Below are 20552 nucleotides of genomic sequence, written 5' to 3'. Positions count from 1 at the left end.
TTTTTTTTAAATTTTTTTTTTTTTTTTTTTTTTTTTTTGCATAGGCATATCCATTTCTTCCAGCTCCATTTGTTGAAAAGACTATCCTTTCTGCACTGTATTTCTTTTGCACCTTTGTGAAAAATAAATTGACTAAATATATGTGGGTTTATTGCTACATTCTTTATTTTCTGTTCTATCAATCTGTCTGCCTGGATTGGTGTCTTGAGTACTATAGCTTTGTAATAAGCCTTGTAATAGGTAGTACAAGTCTTCCACGTTTGTTCTTTCAAAAATTTTTTTTTGTTTTTGGTCTATTCTGGGTCCTTTGTATTTCCATAAGTATTTCAATATCACCTTTTCAACTAAAATGCCAGCTGGGATTTGATTGGGTTTACCTTGAATCTAGATATCTAAGAATTAGCTGTCTTTATAATTCGTATTACTGTTTTACACTGAAGAAACTGAGGCACACTGAAGAAACTGAGGCACAGCGAAGTTAAGTACTTGTCTAAGATCACTTAGCTTGTAAGAGGTAGAACTGAGATTCAAACCTGAATAGACTGGCGTCAGAACTAATTATTTATACGATTTCCTGTGTTAACTAGACTGAGTTAATTTCATGAGATTAAAAGTGTATCTTTTCTGTTCTTAATTGTTTTGTTCCAATTCCTAGTGAAAGCACCCTGCCTAGCACACAGTAGATTAAATATTTCATAGTCTTTTCATATAGAACATTGTTTCATTTTATTTAATTTGGTCTATGTCTTCATTTGGTAGAATGGAAAAGAGACTCTATACATATTTTGCCCTAGCCCTAACCTTTATTGCAGACATTGTCTTAATTAGGATTCTATCTGCCCAGAATAGAAATCAGTCACACTAACTTAAGCAAATACTGAATTTTATATTAAGGATACAGGAATGTCTTGTGGATCCCTCTGAAAAGAAATTCGCCAGCCCTCAGGAAGAGACTGGAATGGGTATTAAAAATACAGTAGGGCTTTCCTTTTATCCATAGCCTCTGTGTGTATTCCTCATTCTTCTCTCTGAGGAGGTGAGCATTCTCTGCTTTTCTAGTCACAAAATAGATTGCTCTGCAGCTTCTTTTTGTTTTTTTTAACACGTTCAGGTCTTGACACTTGGAGACTGACTGGTTGTTTCTTGGTTAGACCCCCAAATTCTAGGACAGAGATTAACTGACTTGACTTTCATATGCTGTCTGCCCCTGGCCCGAGAAGATGTAGGCAAGACAGCAGAGTACACAGGAGAAACCTGGGTGCTATGGATTTAATCATGGAGATGGGGGTCAAGGGTAGGATAATAGGTGGATTGCTAACACATAAAAAAGGTTTACTCTAGGCTTGATCATTTAACTCAAGCCACTGTAGTTTTGGGGCTAGACTGCTGGAAATCAGAATCTGGCTTCTAATGGCACCTTATGCTGAGTACTTCCTGGCTGGTATTGCCAACGTTTGTTTTGATGCATTGAAGTGAAATCAAAGAACCAGAATATGTGCATCTCTACACACATATAACATTCATTTTGTTTTTAATAAGTGGCGTAATATACTATTTAAAAAATTATCAGGTGTTATGGTTTTCAGTTGTATTCATTGGGTGATTGTTTTTATATTTCCTTTCCTGTTTCTTTGTTTGTTTTTACAGAGGCAAATACCGGATTGTGTACATAACTCCAGAATTCTGTTCAAGTAACTTGGACCTACTCCAGCAACTGCAGGCTAATATTGGTAAGTGGTATGATAGAATCTTTATAAGTATTTATTAAATTGAGATATTCTTTAAAGTTAAGCTTATGAATGGATACCGGATTTTACTTCTCTTAAAGTTTATTTCAAACCTTATCTCCTCCAGGAAATTTCTGCCTCTTCAACGTGGTCTCTCTCCTGTCCTATCCCAAAGTATCCTATAATTCCCTCTGCCGTAGAAATTAGGCTCCTGCATTGTAATTACCTGTCTATATATCTGTTTTCTTCTGCTAGACTGTAAACTTTTCAAGGAAAAATGCCATTGTTATTTCTTTATATTTCCCGAGTGCAGTGCCTGGCACATAGTAGGCATTTAAATGTATTGTTGAATACATATTGAATCTTAGATTCTGTGAAATTATAATTTCCTCTTTTTCATATTCTGAATCTAAATTAAGTCAGTGTAGTGGTTCTGTACCCTTGTTGTTCATGAGAATCACCTTTCAAACTTTAGAAAAATGTCAGATCCTCAAACCTTGAAAATTGTGATTTAATGCACCTGGCTCGAGGCTGTGGCATCTGTAGTTTTTTTCACAGGTGATTCTGATGTGTAGTCATGTTGGAAACCACAGTACCTTTGATTATTTGCTCTCAGTAAGTATGATTAATTAAAAAAATTAGATAGTCAGAGCCTGTGTCCTAGAAAATGTAAATATAGAATTAGTTAAAAGCTGGTATCATTTTTTTTCTTTTGTGATTAAAACATTTCTGTCAGTTTTTCGCTTCTTTTGTTTTTTGTTTTTTTTTTGCGTTACACGGGCCTCTCACTGTTGTGGCCTCTCCCGTTGCGGGGCGCAGGCTCAGCGGCCATGGCTCACGGGCCTAGCCGCTCCACGGCATGTGGGATCTTCCCAGACCGGGGCACGAACCCGCATCCCCTGCATCGGCAGGCGCACTCTCAACCACTGCGCCACCAGGGAAGCCCGGTTTTTTGCTTCTTGATGGTTAGGCTCAGCTATCCAGGAGTTGGCAGTCACAGCTTCTATTGTAATTGCACATATTTCAAACATTCAGCTAAACCAAACAATCTTAGCTTTCTAATGTAATATGATCTCATTTTATAATTATCTATTAAAATAATTCCTAACAGGTAGTTTTTTAACATTGCAGTGTCTCATTTAATGGTTACTTGCATATAACTCTAGGAAAGCATTTAACAGTTGTTCTAACAATATAGTGAAAACAAATACTTACCTTTTAATATGTGTTAAATATCAACAAAAGAATGAGGGCAGAAATTAGCATTTGATTAAATATATTATCAAAAATTGCATCCATCAGCTGTTAAACTCCCCTATTGCCATGTTATATTTTTGCCTTAAATGGAAAACAAATTTGATGTGTGTCCTATTAGGTTGTATGAAGTTCTTATGAATATTTCACTTTAGATTAAACCCAACAACCCTAGATATATAAATTCCGTGGTTTTACTGCAAAAGTTAGGGTCTATGTCCATAGTGGTCTGAATATGTTTTGCTCCATTTTAGTATTTGTTTTGTTTCTGTGGTGGAGTTAATCCAGTATTTACTTAGATCCTTTTGACAGGTAGTTCTATTTCTCTATTTTAATTTTTTTCTAAAGGATTAAATTATGAACACTGCAGTTATTAGAGCTGCGTACTCTGCATAAAATGGATGAAAATGCTCTTTTTGGTTGACTGTCAATGTTGAACAAAATAGAATAAATTTTTTCTGAAATACTTTTATTTAACTTTTATTTACAGGAGTTTGTAAAACGCTTGCAGCAGGGAATATACTCAGAATTTTATTTGTACAGTAGTTTGACATTTAGCTATTCAGATTTATGATTTTTAATGATGTGTTATTATTTAAGTAATATGGGTTTATAACAGAAGCAGCTAACAGAATTTTACATAGAGACACCTTAAAAGCAAACACACCTGTAATTGTCTTGTAACTTTGGAAGTAGGCTTGAATGACAGGTGTGCCAAAATGAAATATGTCCTGAACCTGGGCAGACACTTGGACTTGCACATTTAATGTGGAAGTTGGCAGAAGCTTGCCTCAGCTGCTTGTGAAGGGCAAAGTTTAACTCCATTAAAAGCTAGTTAGTTGGACTTCCCTGGTGGCGCAGTGGTTAAGAATCCGCCTGCCAATTCAGGGGACACAAGTTCGAGCCCTGGTCCAGGAAGATCCCACATGCCACAGAGCAACTAAGCCCATGTGCCACAACTACTGAGCCTGCACTCTAGAGCCCGCGAGCCACAACTCTGAATGCATGTGCCATAACTACTGAAGCCCGCATGCCTAGAGCCCGTGCTCCACAACAGGAGAAGCCACCGCAATGAGAAGCCCGCGCACCGCAACTAAGAGTAGCCCCCGCTCGCTGCAACTAGAGAAAGCCCACATGCAGCAACGAAGACCCAATGCAGCCAAAAATAAATAAATACATAAAATAATAAAAATAGATAAATAAATAAAAATTCTTATTAAAATAAGCTAGTTAGTCAAACCTATAATTATAAGGAAGGTTTTAAAATAAAGGAGGAGCTGTCATCTTTGTTTTAATTTATTTAATTTAAAATCTGGGTCATGTAGTTTCTAAACCCAAATAAGTATAGTGGTAACATTGAATTTGCCCCAGCCACTCAGGAAATAGAAATTTGATGTGATCAACCTGTATTTGTTCATATTTAGTAGGTTTCTTTTTTTTCTTTCTTTCTTTCTTTTTCTTCTCCAACTCATTGTACTTGGTAATCTCAATGAATTGTAATTATTTGCTTGTCTGTCTGCCTCCTCTTTTAGAATTGTGAGCTCCTCAAAATCATGGATTGCATTTTACTAATCATGTTATATCTAGAAGAGTGTTTGGAACATAGTGGGAATTTAATAACTATAATAATAATAGCTTATTTTTTTTTTATTGAGCTGTCTTTTATGCCAGCCCCTATCTTAGCATTTTCTGTGAATGATCTAATTTAATCTTCAGAATAACTAAAAAATGTTAGGTACTTTTATTACCTACCTTATACTTGTGGGAAACTGACACTTGAAAGCTTAAGTAACATGCTTAAGGTAATATAAATAGTAAGCCAGGTCATGCATCTAGGTAGTCTGACTCTAGAGCACATGTTTTTAATCATCTCACTAGTGGCAAAATATTATAAATTCTCAGATAAGCATCAAGTAGTGATCATCCCCATTGAAGGGAAATATTATTTTTGTCTTAAGTATTAATTTGGTGATCGAGGGCAAAAGCACTACTGTCACTACTTTGAAATATCTGAAGACGTTTTAGTGAATGATTATAAAATAAAGCCCTTTTCTGAAATGCATTACTACACACTGTTGATTCTGTTTCAGTGTGGGTGTGTGGTGTGAGGGCAGAGTAGAGGCGTTGCTAGGGGAAGAGAACAAAGTACATTCCTTCTTACCTACTTTGTACATAATGAGATTTAGTTCTTCCCTTACCATTTTATATTAGAAAACGTGGATGTCATCCGTCTTCCAGAACTGGCATTACAGAGGAACTCTGCAGTGTAATATGTGATCAGTCACAGACAGTGATGCATTTAATCTTAGTATGAAATACGCTGAGTCTTTCTATCTCTCTTTTTTTGGTTGTTTGTACTGTATTTACTTATTTATTTTATTTTTGGCTGCGTTGGGTCTTCGTTGCTGCGCACGGGCTTTCTCTAGTTGTGGTGAGCAGGGGCTACTCTTTGTTGCGGTTCGCGGGCTTCTCATTGCAGTGGCTTCTTGTTGCGGAGCACGGGCTCTAGGTGCGCGGGCTTCAGTAGTTGTGGCACGTGGGCTCAGTAGTTGTAGTTGTGGCTCAGAGGCTCTAGAGTGCAGGCTCAGTAGTTGTGGTGTACAGGCTTAGTTGCTCCACGGAATATGGAATCTTCCCAGACCAGAGCTCGAACCCGTGTCCTCTGTGTTGTCAGGAGGATTCTTAACTACTGAGCCAGCAGGGAAGCCTCTCTATCTCTTTTGATAGTTAATCCATGAGATAAAATGGAAAGTATTACCAAAGAGAAAGAGAACAGCTCTTTTTTTTAGGGCATTATCGTTGCAAATGAGTGATAGCTTTGAGGACAAAGTAATAGTAAGTAACTAATTTCTCTGAGGAATAATGATGAAATTTAAAATTCAGTAAATATGTTGTTTGAAAAATATATATTTCTCTCTTTATGCATATGCCTTTTATCCATATATCTCCCTTTGCCTATTTTCAATAATGATTTTTGGTGTTATCTGATGTTATTTATGCTTATATTTTTATATGAACCAAATACTTTGATTTGAATTATTTATACTACTTTCTATAATATTTATATATTCTAATGAAGATGGTGGTAACAATTTACATGCATTTATTACTTTTTTGAACTTTATTTTCTCCATTTACATATTTTTCTTTTTTTATAGGTATCACACTTATTGCTGTGGATGAGGCTCACTGTATTTCTGAGTGGGGACATGATTTTAGAAGTTCATTCAGAACTTTGGGCTCCATAAAGGCAGTACTCCCATCGGTAAGCTTTGCCAAGTGCAATGTCTTGAAATGACTTTCTTACCAAGGGAGAGTCCAGGATTGGGGAATGGCCAAAAAGCTGAAGATTCCTCTATGAAAGGGCAAATGGATGATGTTAGCAGGGGAAAGATTTTTTTTAAAAATTCTAACCTTGACTTCCTTCTAAGCTTGGCATGTAATTTATTGAGGAATACTATAGAGCAGGACTTGGCAAACTTTTTCTGGTTCTCACACTTTCTTTCCTAATTATAAAGAACAGGAAAGTTTTACATGAGTGTTCTATATGAATGGCATATTTTATACAAAGAGCTTAAAAACTTAAAATATTGGCAACCATTTTATTTTTTATTTTGAAAAATTATGGATTCACAGGCAATTGTAAAAAAAAAATGTACAGGGATGTTCTATGTACTGTTTCCCCAGTGGTAATATCTTGAATAACTGTAGTATAGTATCAAGTAGGTATATGACATTGCTACAGTTTATTCTTAGTTCGCTAGTTTTATAAGTGTGTATGGGTATGTATGTATATTGTCCTATACAGCTTTATCTCATATGTATGTTTGTATAACTTCCATTGCAATCAAGATACAGAACTATTCCATTACCATAGGCTCCCTGGAGCCGTCCTTTTACAGGCATACCCACCATTCTCATCACCCCTAACCCTAACCCGTGGTGACCACTAATCTGGTCTCCATTTGTATAATTTTGTTATTTCAACAATGTTAAATAAATTGAATTGTATGGTTTGTCACCTATTGGAACTGGCTTATGTGAGTAAACCAAAAAAAAAAAAAGTATTGGAAATTATTTGTTATTCTTTTGATAGATTATGTAGTTCAACCTCATATTAAGCATGCTTATTGAGAGCTATCTTAAATATAGTTTCTTTTTTGTTAGCTCTTCTCATAAAGATTTGATTGGAGCAGACATTACAATAAAACAAAACAAATGAACAAAAAACTTGAATGTAACACTTAGCAAGGATATATTGGAAGAGAATCAAAGTAATGTGAATTGATCTCCAACTACGGGACTGGCCTTGGGTCAGTGTTGTTTTTTTGTTTTTTTGTTTTTTTTTTTGCGGTACGCGGGCCTCTCACTGTTGTGGCCTCTCCCGTTGTGGAGCACAGGCTCCGGATGTGCAGGCTCAGTGGCCATGGCTCACGGGCCCAGCTGCTCCACGGCATGTGGGATCTTCCCGGACCAGGGCACGAACCTGTGTCCCCTGCATCGGCAGGCGGACTCTTAACCACTGCGCCACCAGGGAAGCCCGGGTCAATGTTTTTATCTTGGTTAACCCTCATAACAATCCAGCAACATAAATATCTTCATTACTTTCTTCTTTTTAAAAAATTTTTTTTAATATAATTTTTAAAGGTTACATTCTATTTACAGTTATTACAAAATATTGGCTCTATTCCCTGTGTTGTACAATACATCCTTGAGCCTGTCTTACACCCAGTAGTTTGTACCTCCCACTCCCCTACCCTTGTGTTGCCCCTCCCCACTGCCCACTAGTTTCATTACCTTCCTCTTGAAACAGTTCTTCTCATACCAGTAGGATAGCACACTCCCTGGTTCTCTTCCTTTCTTATTATCTCTTCTTTCTCAGTTTCCTCTGCTTATTTCTTTTCGTCTCCCTGCCCTTTTTAACATTGGCATGCCTAAAACCTTAGTCTTTGGACCTGTTCTCTTTCCTCTCTGTACTTACTTCCTTGGTCATTTCAACCAACATATGGTTTTAACTAAAATCTGTATGCTGACAACTCCCAAATTTTTATCCTCACCCTGAATTGATACCAGCAATGTATGAGTGGTTCAGTTTCTCTCCCTCCTTTTTAGCATTTGCTGTTATTATTACTATTTTTTATTTTAATCGTTTTATGGATTAATATATGTATACACACACACACACACACACACACACACACACACGCACACACTTACATAAACGTTAGCTGCCTATTGAGCGTCTGTCTACTTCGATGCCTGACAGGCATCTGAAACGTAACCTATTCTTAACTTCCTGATATTCTCTCCACCCCAGAACAGCTCTTCCCTCAATCTCCCCCATCTCATTTAGTAGCAGCTGCATCCTTCTGGTGCTCAGGCCAAGATTTTTGGAATTTTCTTCCACCCTTCTTTTTCTCTTACAGTCTACCCCACATTTAAACAGTAAAGAAATCTCATGAGGTCTTCAGAATATGTATAGAATCTGATCACTTCTCTCTTGATCTCTACTACCACCCTGGTACAAGCCACCGTCTCCTTTCACCTGGCTATTACAGCAGTCTCCTGGTTGGTCTGTTTTCACTCTTACCCTCCTTAGTCTATTTCAATACAGCATCCAGAGTGATATTTCGAAAATGTTAAGTCAGACAGATCATGTCTTCTGCTCAGAACCCTCCGGTTGCAGACCATTTCACTCTAAATAAAGACAAACACTACGTATCTTAAATGATCTGGCCTTTATTTTCTCTTTGACCTCATCCTCTGCTACTTGTCTCCTCATTCACTGGCTTCTAGCCGTACTGTTTGTTTTCATTGATATTCTTCAAAGGTGCCAACCGTGCTCCTACCTTAGGGCTTTGTTCCCACTTTTCCCTCTCCCTGAATAATTTTCCCCTGGGTAGTTCACATGGTGTATCCCTCACTTTTCTCAAGTCTGCTGAAATACTAGCTTTTTTTTAGGCCTCCTGGGCCACCATATTCAAAATTTCAAATTAACCTCTCTCTCCCAGCTGTCAGCTTTCCTCATATTCCTTTCCTGTTTTTAAAATAGCACTTATCACTGTTTAACTTAACGTATTAATAATACACTTTATCTATTGCCTGTGGGTCCCCCCCTAGAATATTCTTTGTGGGCAAGGTTTTTGCTGATTTGGTTTATTAAATCTACAACAGTACCTGGCACATAGTGCGTGTTCCATAAGTAATGGGGTAAATGAATAAATGAATTTCAATGAGAAAGCTGAGAATGTGAGAAGTAACTTTCCCACACAGGCAGTGAGTGGTAGGGCCGGGCAGTGCTCCACAGTAGGACACTATGCTGGTTTCTAAAGCAAATGACTCGAAAGAAGTTTAAAATAGTTTCTGCCCTAAAGTAGCACATAGTCCAGTAAAGGAGTTTAGATTCATTCACCTATAAAAGTAGAAGCAATAGTACCAAACAATAAATAGTGTATGAAACAGTCTGAATAATATAGAAAGATAATAGTGTTAATAGTACCTGTATAGAGAAAGAAGATATTTGCATGGTGAAAGTCACTAGGCTCAGGTTCCTTGAGGACTGCTTTCTATTAATTTAGAACGGTTTAAAGTAAGCTTAAACTAGGAAGGAAGATTGCTTTCTTTTTTTTTTTTTTTTTTTTTTTTTCCTTGCGTTATGCGGGCCTCACGAAAAAAAGAAGTTTTTAGGGGAAAAGTGGAAATTTTTTTTTTTTTTTTTTTTTTTTTTCTTGCGTTATGCGGGCCTCTCACTGTTGTGGCCTCTCCCATTTGCGGAGCACAGGCTCCGGACGCGCAGGCTCAGCGGCCACGGCCCACGGGCCCAGCCGCTCCGCGGCACGCGGGATCCTCCCGGACCGGGGCACGAACCCGCGTCCCCTGCATCGGCAGGCGGACTCTCAAGCACTGCGCCACCAGGGAAGCCCAAGATTGCTTTCTTTAATCCTTTCCTGGGCCTTTGATTCTAGAAGGATTGTGTTAGAGGAGTTTTAAATATTTTATGCAGTTCTGAAACACTTTTCAGTGTTGAATTAAGTCTTTTATTATGTCAGGCTGTGGACTCCATTAGATTCTTTTCATTTCTTGGGATGATTCACTGTAGCACAGGTTGTTCGTCAAGCAACGGCTGAGAAAACCTTTTTCCCCTAGTGTTTTCATGAATTCTCTTTATTAGCTAAGTGATGAGAAATGCCACCTGGTGGTTGTAGGAGTCTCATTTTCCTCACTGTTCTCAGTGCTTTTTTTCTTCTAATCACAATCACCCTGGGACAACTGGCGTAAACCCACAGTGCTTCACACCATATTATTTCAGTATGTTCAAAAATAGCAAAAAATCATTAACTCATTGTGCATAAAGATTCCCATTTGGAGAGAATCTGACAAAATGAGTCTCAAGAAAGAGCAGCCAGGTAGAAAGCTTTACATCAGCCTCAAAAGTCTGAAATTCAAATAAGAGGACTGTGAGAAATGTGAGACATGTTGGATCTTCCCATTACTTTCTCCCCAGCCCTTTCACAAAGATCAGCACATAGTAGACACTCAGGAAATATCTGGAGTTAGTGAATGAATGAATGAATGAATGAAGCATGATATTATAGAGTACATCGATTAACTGTACCACCCAAATTTAGAAGCAGATATAGTCCTTGGAATTTGTAGATGTGACACCATTGAAGTATATGTCTAAGGCATTCCTAAATTTATAGTCACAAGGTTAATTTACATTTTGTTGCTTGTTTTAACAAGACTTGGTACTTATTACCAAAGAAACCAAGATTTGCCAACTGAAAGAACAAGTTTCATGAGTTAAGAACTTGATATAACTGAGTGACAGGGTAATTTATCACCCACACCAGTTTGCTTTTGAAAATTAAAAGGTTCAAGTTATTAATAACTATGCTGTGATGACAGGATAAACTGAGAGTATCCCAGCAAACCAGGCTGTATGGACACCTTTCTCCTAACCAGCCTGTGTGCTATTTGTACACTTCACTGTAGTTTATAACTTTTAAGCACCAAAGATTCTAAGGGAGAATATTCTGTTCATTTCTAAAGTAAAAGTAAATATTGTTCCATTAAGTTTAATACATTCCATTACTTTATTCTATTTTCTAAGTTGTGGAAGCAACATTCTTAACTGTGACTTTCTAGAACATTGGCAAAAGAGGGAATTTATATTGATTTTTCCTGTTAGCAGGTCACTAGAATAAGGAGTTTCTAGTGGCAAAGTGAGAATTTTTTTTTTTTTTTTTTTTTTTTTTTCTTGCGTTATGCGGGCCTCTCACTGTTGTGGCCTCTCCCATTTGCGGAGCACAGGCTCCGGACGCGCAGGCTCAGTGGCCATGGCTCACGGGCCCAGCCGCTCCGCGGCATGTGGGATCCTCCCGAAACGGGGCACGAACCCGCGTCTCCTGCATCGGCAGGCGGACTCTCAAGCACTGCGCCACCAGGGAAGCCCCCAAAGTGAGAATTTTTAAATTAGAAGAGAGGTTAACATCCCGTAGCCCTCTCCATCTCATATTTTGATGAAAAAACTGAGGCCAAGAGAAGTTAGCTAGCCCTTTCCAAAGTCAGTGGCAAGTCTGGGAGTAGTGGCCATGTCTCTGCAGTTCTTTTGTAGAATTCTTTTCAGTTGTTGCAGTAATATCAGTGATAGCTGACACTTCTTGAGTGCTTACTAGACACTAGACCTTTGTGTTCAGCACACTAGACCTTTTATCCCATTTGGTCTTCACAGTGACTTTATGAGGTTGTTGCTGTTATTACAACCATCTTATAGATGAGGATACCAAAGTTCAGAGGGTGAAATAAACAGCTCAAGGGACTTCCCTGGCAGTCTACTGGTTAGGACTCTGCGCTTCCACCGAAGGGGGCGTGGGTTCGATCCCTGGTCAGGGAACTAAGATCCTGCAAGCTGTGTGGCATGGCCAAAAAAATATATATGTGTAAAAAAGATAAACAGCTCAAAATCTCACATCTAGTTAGTGGCAAAGGTAGGCTTTGAACTCAGACAATTGATTCTAAACGAGATTTTTACACCACTGTGCTGCTTTTTGCCAGATTTTTCTACTAACTTCTTCAAAATGTGTTGTGGTTCGTGCTTATTTCCTTTTCACAAAAGCATTGCTCGTCCACTCATACATTATATTGTTTAGAAACAAACCAGGCCCTCTTTTCTTATAGTCTCTATCCTGAAAACTTCTGTCTTTATGTGTATATGCAGTTAAACAACAAGCATTTTTTAGTGCATTTGTAAATTGTTTGAATAACGCACTTACATTGATGGAACTCTTTGTTGTTGTGAGGGTGAGAATATGCATGTCCTAAGAACTTCAGTGTTTAAACTTTCCTTATTCTCAGCCATATATTTGCTATAGATATTTTTATTTGCTATAAAGACATAAAACAGGTATATACATATATATTAAGCCTCGATTAGAGAAACTAACTTCTTTATAAATTGGCATATTCATATGTAAGTTGTTAGGCAGACACTCTCTAAATTCAGAGAACAGTCTGATTGTAAGCCAAAAATCAATTAAGTTAATTTGGGGTATTTTAAAAATAATTTCACAGAATTTAAGGATAGAGAATACAAAAATGCCAATTACCTGGTCACATTGATTTTTTTTTTTTTTTTTTGCGATACGTGGGCCTCTCACTGTTGTGGCCTCTCCCGTTGCGGAGCACAGGCTCCGGACGCGCAGGCTCAGCGGCCATGGCTCACGGGCCCAGCTGCTCTGCGGCACGTGGGATCTTCCCGGACCGGGGCACGGACCCGCGTCCCCTGCATCTGCAGGCGGACTCTCAACCCCTGCGCCACCGGGGAAGCCCGGTCACATTGATTTTGATATAATTTTTTCCCATTTAAAAATTACTCCCAAACTTAATTGATTTTTTTTACATGAGCTTTGAGATAATTTTTAATTCAGCAAAGCTATATTGATTGTAAAAATTGTTTTTAATAAATTGTATCTTGTTTTTCAAATTCTGTAATTGCTATTTTACAAATTGCACTTAAATTTTCATGTATGTACGATAATTGCTTAAACTGATTTGTGAGGTAGATGTATTGTATCTGAAGAGCTATGTTATGAGGATATTATTTACTGTATTTGTAATAAGCTAAAAAGAGTATTAAGAAAGTTGTAATCTTGGATATTGAGCAGCTAATGATATAGGAACAATTTTTCTGATTATGAAATAATAGCATAGTTGATTAGAACTCCCTATGATAATAGTGACAGAAATATTAAATCTAGTTTCATGGGAGGTGTGTTATCCCACTTTAGAATTTCTGAAAGATCACATACTCATGTTTTTCCTGGTACCTGCTGTGCCTCCTGCTTTGGCTGCTGAGGCAGTCAAGAAGTCTTCTCTAGATTGAAAATAGAACATGACTCGGTTGCTCAAGGAATCAGTTAATAATAGATGTTTCACTCTCTCTTTTTTTCTTTTACATAGTATGCCACGATTAACCCACTAAAACTGGTGAGAGGTTATCCAGATCACTCAGAGCTTTTCTTTTACAATAGATCTGAAAAGCCATCGATCAATATATTTAATATAGGAGACAAAAAAGACTTGGGCTTTGTATAGGTAGATTTTCAGTGAATGAAGGGTTTATAATTTGTGAATGATAGATTAATGAAAAATAAGACATAACATACCCCTCTTTGTACCAGCACTATTATAAACGTAAAAATAATAAATGGAGAGGTAGATAGTTAATAAATGGACTTAATTTAATAAGGTAGATTGTATTTAGAAATCTTACGAATTTAGTGTTTTATTTGAATGATTTCTCAGAAGGCTGAGAAACAAGTATGAAGGAAGTGTTCTTCTCTTCTTTGAAAGAGAATAATTTTAAAGTTGCATTTTTAATCCTGTTCCTCTTTTGCTCCTGTAATTGTCTTCCAGTCTCTTTCTAAGAGGCAGTAGATGTTGGGAATTATTGAGCTCTTCCCTTGGTTAAAAATCACTTTCACTTATTTCAGGTTCCAATTGTTGCACTGACTGCTACTGCAAGTTCTTCAATCCGAGAAGACATTGTACGTTGCTTAAAACTGATGGATCCTCACATTACCTGTACTGGTTTTGATCGACCAAACTTGTATTTAGAAGTTGGACGAAAAACAGGAAACATCCTTCAGGATCTGAAGCAATTTCTTGTCCAGAAGACAAGGTGAAAATTTCATGGTTGATGAATTTTAGTAACTGTTTTCTTCTTTTTAAAAAATGTATTTTATTTTTTAAAGTTATTTCCTTCTAATGTATATTTAACATATTTCAAATTCTGCTTAGCTTTGGTTCAAGTCAAGTGTGATGTTATATAATCAGTGACTGAGGAAGGTAGAAACTAATTCTTCTAATATTTTTATGCTCCATACTGTTACTTGAAGGGGACATACACTTAATAATTGACAAACAACAAAAACAAATGAGTCTTTGAATTCTGCCTAGTTCACTAGTTATATGACTTAACTTGAGTATTAAGGAATTAAAAAAGTCATCTTAATAGTAAATACTTTTTGAGCCCATATCATGTGCCAAGCACTATCGTAGGTGCTTCATATAAGTGATCTAGTTTGATCCTTATAACTCTTCAGTAAGCTACATATTATTTTCATTTTACTGATGAAGAAACTGTCACTAGCTCTTCTTCCTCTTTATTTTGCTTGGAGGCATTTTGTATGTGTGCTGAGAAAGCTTCCCTGAGCCTTATTCCCTGATTTGTTTTCTCAGTGAAAAGCTTATAACTTTTGTGTTATGAAATGTGTTTTTAAGTCAGAGTAGATGGAAATAATGTTTGTCCTACCAATATAAACAGAAAACAAATAGGAAAATAGGGTTTAAAGAATATCATTAGTGTTTTTCTTTTCAGAAAGGGGTAAAAAGAAGATTGACCCTAGGTAAGGAAACCCTATGGTAACTCTTGGGGTCCTTGAGGATGAAGTTAAATGTAGAGTTCACTCTTGGCTTGACTGTCCTGTATTCAGATTAAAGCAAGAATGTAATGAATATACTCTGGGTGTTCTGCCTGCTCTAGGGATCTCTCCAAAGTGAATACACATCATACTTCACTTTCTTTCTGTCCTAAAGGTAAAACTTTCTCTTGAAGAAGACTGTTTATTTTAGGTTAGAGTATCCACAGTCAGATCCTTATTTACTTACCTAATGTTTGATCCTTTTCAGTCCGTAGTATTCTCAATCTCGTATATGGCATTTCCCCCTAACCCTCTCCTTTTTTTTTTTTTTTCCTGACATTGTGATTATATTGTCCTCTTATGATATCTTATGTAAATAATTTCTTCTCACTATCTTTGATGTTAATTCTGCTAACTGAGGTTTTTATTACTTTTTAGCTCAGACTGTTATAGTCTCTCCTAACAGACGTCCTTGTTCCTTAGGGCTCCCTGATTTTCAGATTTATCATCTGAAAGCATATCCCTGGGTCATGGTGTTCCTTTCCTGTGGACTAAAGGCCAGACTCTTTGGCTAACATCCAAGACCATCCAAAGATTTTGATATTGAATGTGACTGGTTTTTCTAAAAGCAAATCTGGAAAGATTTTGTACCCATTTTCAATCCTCCAAGAAGAGTTGTGGTAGCAGGGAACCATTCAGAGTCAGAATGCTCTCTGCAGATCTTGGGCAAATAGAAATTTACCTCTTAATGAGCACTGAGATGGAGGGTAAATTAAGACTTCAAAGTATTACCTTTTATTTTCATTTTCTTCCTTTCATTTAATTCTGCCATTTGTTTATCAGTATTCACATTTTTTCTCTTCATTGAGCTAACATGTTTCTTAAACTCTGTTTTCTTAAACTTTTGTTTTCTATATGCATGGTGCATTTAAATTAGATCAACCCCTCTCACCTATCTAATTTAATGGTTAAATGATGATAGATTTTTTTCCCCCTCAGGAAATTGTTATGAGGAAATAACAGTCTTTAGTAAACCTCTTGGCAAAGTAATGAATCCTTCTGTAATAGTGAGGTAGGAGATAGATGGGCTCCAGGCTGAGCAGCTGCAGCCATTCTCCTGCTGACACTTTGAGATAAGATGCCAGGAGGAGCATTGGGCCCTGAGACCACAATTTCCTCATTCTGTGGTCAAGGGGATTTCTCAGCCTGACACATGTGCAGAGAAAGTCCTCAGTCATCCCCTAAGGAATTCGGGATGACATAACTCTAGGGGAGGGGCCAAAGGAGGGAGGAGATGCCAGCCCATAATATGTCCTGCCAACCTCCCAGAAACCTTTGCGCTGGAATCCATCTAGACTGAGAGATGCGTGTGATGCCCCAAGAAGGACCCTGAGTCAGGACAGATATGGGCAAAAGCAAGATGACTGGCCAGAGACAACCTGGAAGACTGCCCCCATGCAAGTGATCTAAGCCACCCCTATTGGGTGCAGCTCACTCTGTGAGTTCACCCATGTGTTCTTCCACACCAGCCTTTTGGGCTGTTTGAGTCCATGCAGCCGTGTTCTGAATCTTTTAGACTCCTGGTCCCAGGGGATACACCCCAGTGTAAGAAAAATAGTCTCTTATTATATAGTCATAGGACAATGACTATATAATCAAAATATCCTCCCCAAGGAATCCCTGGCAACTGCAACATTTTTCTCTGTGCAAGGAACTAAGTTCAACCAGAGACGTCTGATTCAGGGTCGATGGGGATCTAGGGGACACTCCGGACTCCTTCCAAATTAAAGCCTCCTGGTAAATGTTTCCAGGACACTGGATTCCGTTCCTAGGTGAGCCTCTTCGTCCTTGGTTGCAGGTTGCTCAACATGGGAGGATCCCCTTCTAAGCCAGAAGAAACACCTCTGGGATGTGTCCTTAAGAACTGGAAGCTTTTAAAATGAGACGGGCTAAGAAAAAAAAAGCTTAAGTTTTACTATAAGACTGCCTGGCCTTTATATGTTGGGGGATGGAGAAACATGGCCCCAAAATGGGTCTCTAAATTATAAAACCATCTTGCAACTGCATCTTTATTGCCGTAGGTTGGGAAAATGGACCGAGTTTCCCTATGTCCAGGCCTTCATGTCCCTTTACCAGAATCCTGCTCTATGCAGCTCTGGTAATCAGAGGCCTGGAGAATCAGAGAATTCTCTCGACATTCTAGACGGTCCTCATTTAACTCCCCCAAACTCTCAGGAGAGAAACTGAGCCTCTCCGACTCCTGCAAGTACCCCTGCTTCTCGGGATCCCCCTGGCCAATCCTACACCTTGCCTCCCTATGCATACCCTCTATACACACTGGTACCCCAGGATGAAAAATCTAGTCCCACAGGGGTAACCCATAGTGGGACTTCCTATCACCGAGGATCAGGGAGAATATGCCCTCTTGGGCAAGTGGCAAATGGCGAAGGCACAATCAGAGTACACGTGCCCTTCTTCCTAACCAATTTAGCCCAGTGCAAACAAAGCCTGGGCCAATTTTCTGAAGACCCTAGTAGATTTATTGAAGGATTTCAGGCCCTAACCCTGGCCTTTGATTTAACCTGGAAGGATGTCCAAATAGTACTATCTACCTGCTGTACCCATGAGGAGAAAGAAGCAAAGGATTTGGACAGCAGCCCAGGGGCACGCTGACCAGCTCTCCAGGGACCAACCCAACATTTATGATATGGGTGGGGACACAATCCCAAATCAGGATCCCCCTTGGGATTATAAGTCCCTGGCGGGAACAAGGGCCAGGAACCACGTGGTTCAATGCCTGTTAGAAGGAATGAGAAAATGCATTAGAAAACCAGTCAACTATGAAAAGGTCATGGAAGTGACCCAAGATAAAGAAGAAAACCCAGCCTTCTTTCAGGGACGGCTTGTGGAGGGTTTTAAAAAATTTACTAACATAGACCCCTCCATTCCCGAGGGTCAGTCCCTGCTAGGACAACATTTTATCACACAGTCTGCCCCTGACATTAGGTGAAAACTCCAAAAGTTATGCTTAGGCCCACAAACCCCTATGCCCAAACTCCTAGAGGTAGCCTTTGGGGTATTTAATAATCGAGATCAAACTGAGGAGGAGGAAAGAACTTGGCGTGAGTTGAGGCAGGCCAAGGCTCGAGCAAGGTAAGCTGATAGCCCTTGCTGTCAGACACACCGCTGAAGTTGAAATTACCTTGCAACTTCAGGGCAACCCAAAGAGGCCAAGAAGGTTCAGCCATCAGTCTGGAGGTAAGACCAACAAGGGGGAATGCTTCAAATGCAAGTCAGCTGGGCCCTGGGCCCGTGAATGCCAGAGGAGCCCCCCAGGCCATGCCCAGTCTGCAAGCAGACTGGTCATTGGAGATGGGACTGCCTTTGGCCCCGACAGGGAAGAGGGGCCCCCACTCCTGAGATGGCCGTGCTGGGCAACTGAGGTGGCCCTGGGATTCTGGCAGCTCTCCCCCATGAGATGTCTGTTTCCATCAAGGAGCCCTGGGTCGTTCTTGATGTGGCAGGTAAGAAGATCAATTTTTAAATTGATATCAGAGCCACATACTCTGGCCTGATTCTCACGCTGGACCCCTTTCCTCTAAAAGCTGCACAGTGACTGGTGTCGACGGAAAGCCTCGCACCCATTACTTCACTGGGGCTCTCACTTGGCAATTTGAACAGTGTTTGATCTCACATGCCTTTTTGGTTGTCCCTAAGTGTCCTATGCCACTACTGGAGAGAGACCTTCTGGGCTCCCTTGGGGCCATATTACGGTTAGGAGGCCCCAAGCAGCCCCTTATCGTGACCCTGACTAAGGCAGATCAACAAGAAGAGCAAGGGGCTGTTCCCAGCCATATTCTCCAACCAGTGAACCAGTTTGGGACAAAGGAGTCCCTGGGAGGGCCAGAAACACCCAACCTGTAAAAATTAGCTTTAAGCCAGAAGCCACTTACCCTAACAAGAGATAGTACCCCATAAGATTGGAAGCAAAAAAAGGGTTACAACTCCTCATAGGTAACTTCTTAAAGCATGGCCTCTTGGTGCCCTGTCAGTCTCCATGTAACACCCCTATTCTGCCAGTTGTTAAGCCAAATGGAGAACATAGGAGAGTGCATGACCTCAGAGCAGTAAATGATGCTGTGGTTCGTATACACCCCCTTATGGCCAATCCTTGTAACGTATTAGTCCAGGTCCCTGAGGATGCTAAATGGTTTACTGTGCTCAACCTCAAGGATGCCTTCTTTTGCATCCTAGTTCATCCCTCATCACAATATCTGTTTGCCTTCTAGTGGACTAACTCCCACTTGGGCCAGATGCAGTACACCTGGACAGTACTGCCTCAGGGGCTTCGGGACAGCCCACACTTGTTCGCTCAGGCCCTAGGAAAGGAACTAAGGGAAATACACCTAAAAGAAGGGGCTATTCTACAGTATGTAGATGTTGATATATTAACATGTAGCCCCTCCATGGAGGCCTCAGATCAGAACACCACTGAAATTCTTAATTTCCCTGGGACCCGGGGTTACAAGGTCCCCAGAAAAAGGCACAAATCTCCAAGCAACAAGTTAAATACCTGGAATACATTATAAACCTTGGAAGTAGACAACTGTCTTCAGACAGAAAACAAGCTATATTAGGCCTAAGTGCTCCGAAGACAAAAAAAACATCTCTGTACCTTTTTAGGCATGGCAGGATTTTACAGAATCTGGATCCCAGGATTTGGGCTAATGGCTAAGCCCCTGGGTGAAGCTACTAAAGGCCCAGATACAGAACCATTTACTTTAGACTGGGGAACAGAAAAAAACTTTTAATAGTATCAAACAGGCCCTCACGAAAGCTCCTGCTCTGGGTCTTCCCAGTTGAAAAAAGCCATTCATCTTGTATGTGGCTGAAAAGCAGGGTTCAGCCTTGGGGGTCCTAATAACAGAAGTTGGAGAAGTTCCTCAGCTTATAGGCTATTTTTTCAACAACTAGAAGTTGGCCTGGCTGCCTTTGGGTAGTAGCTGCCTCTGCTTTATAGGAAGAAGCCAACAAGCTTACCTTTGGACAGCCACTGTAAGCCCAGACCTCCCATCAAGTACAAGGGATCCTGGAGATCAAAGGCCACCACTGGCTAACTGGAGGCTGCTTTACTAAGTACCAGGCTTTGTTCCTCGACTCCCCAGAGGTAACCCTTAAAACTTGCTGCACCCTCAATCCAGCTACACGAATGCCTGCTGACAGCCCAGAGCTAATATATTCCTGCCTCGAAACCCTTGACCAGATCTATGCCTGTAGGTTTAATCTAACAGATCAATCCATAGAAAACCCTGAGGAAGAATGGTTTACTGACAGCAGTAGCTTTATTAAGGACGGGGTCAGGAGGGCAGGGTATGCTATCATGAGCGCTCATAGTGTCACAGAAGTGAAACCTTTGCCACCCAACACTTCAGCCCAGAAGGCTGAACTGATAGCTCTAACCCGAGCCTTAACCCTAGGGGAAGGAAAAATTGTAAATGTATACACAGACTCAAAATATGCCTTCCCTGTTCTGCATGCCCACATAGCTATCTGGAAGGAAAGATGACTTTTTTTTTTTTTTTTTTTGAGGTACGCGAGCCTCTCACTGTTGTGGCCTCTCCCCTTGCGGGGGGCAGGCTCCGCGGCC

At 39.7% G+C, this 20552-nt stretch overlaps 1 protein-coding gene across 1 annotated transcript in view; it reads left to right on the top strand.

The window, feature by feature from the left end:
* The window catches only part of WRN (WRN RecQ like helicase), a 96877-nt gene that overhangs the window by 24467 nt on the left and 51858 nt on the right, over positions 1-20552 (top strand). Inside the window, 3 exon segments of the mRNA XM_007447613.1 lie at positions 1648-1730; positions 6140-6246; positions 13976-14163. Of these exon segments, the coding sequence (XP_007447675.1) occupies positions 1648-1730; positions 6140-6246; positions 13976-14163 (378 nt within the window).

The sequence above is a fragment of the Lipotes vexillifer genome, unplaced genomic scaffold (genome assembly GCF_000442215.2).
Source record: "Lipotes vexillifer unplaced genomic scaffold, Lipotes_vexillifer_v1.1 scaffold1318, whole genome shotgun sequence".
Classification (NCBI taxonomy): domain Eukaryota; kingdom Metazoa; phylum Chordata; class Mammalia; order Artiodactyla; family Lipotidae; genus Lipotes; species Lipotes vexillifer.
Note: the sequence above shows the minus strand (reverse complement) of the source record. Positions and strands in the feature narration are given on the sequence as shown.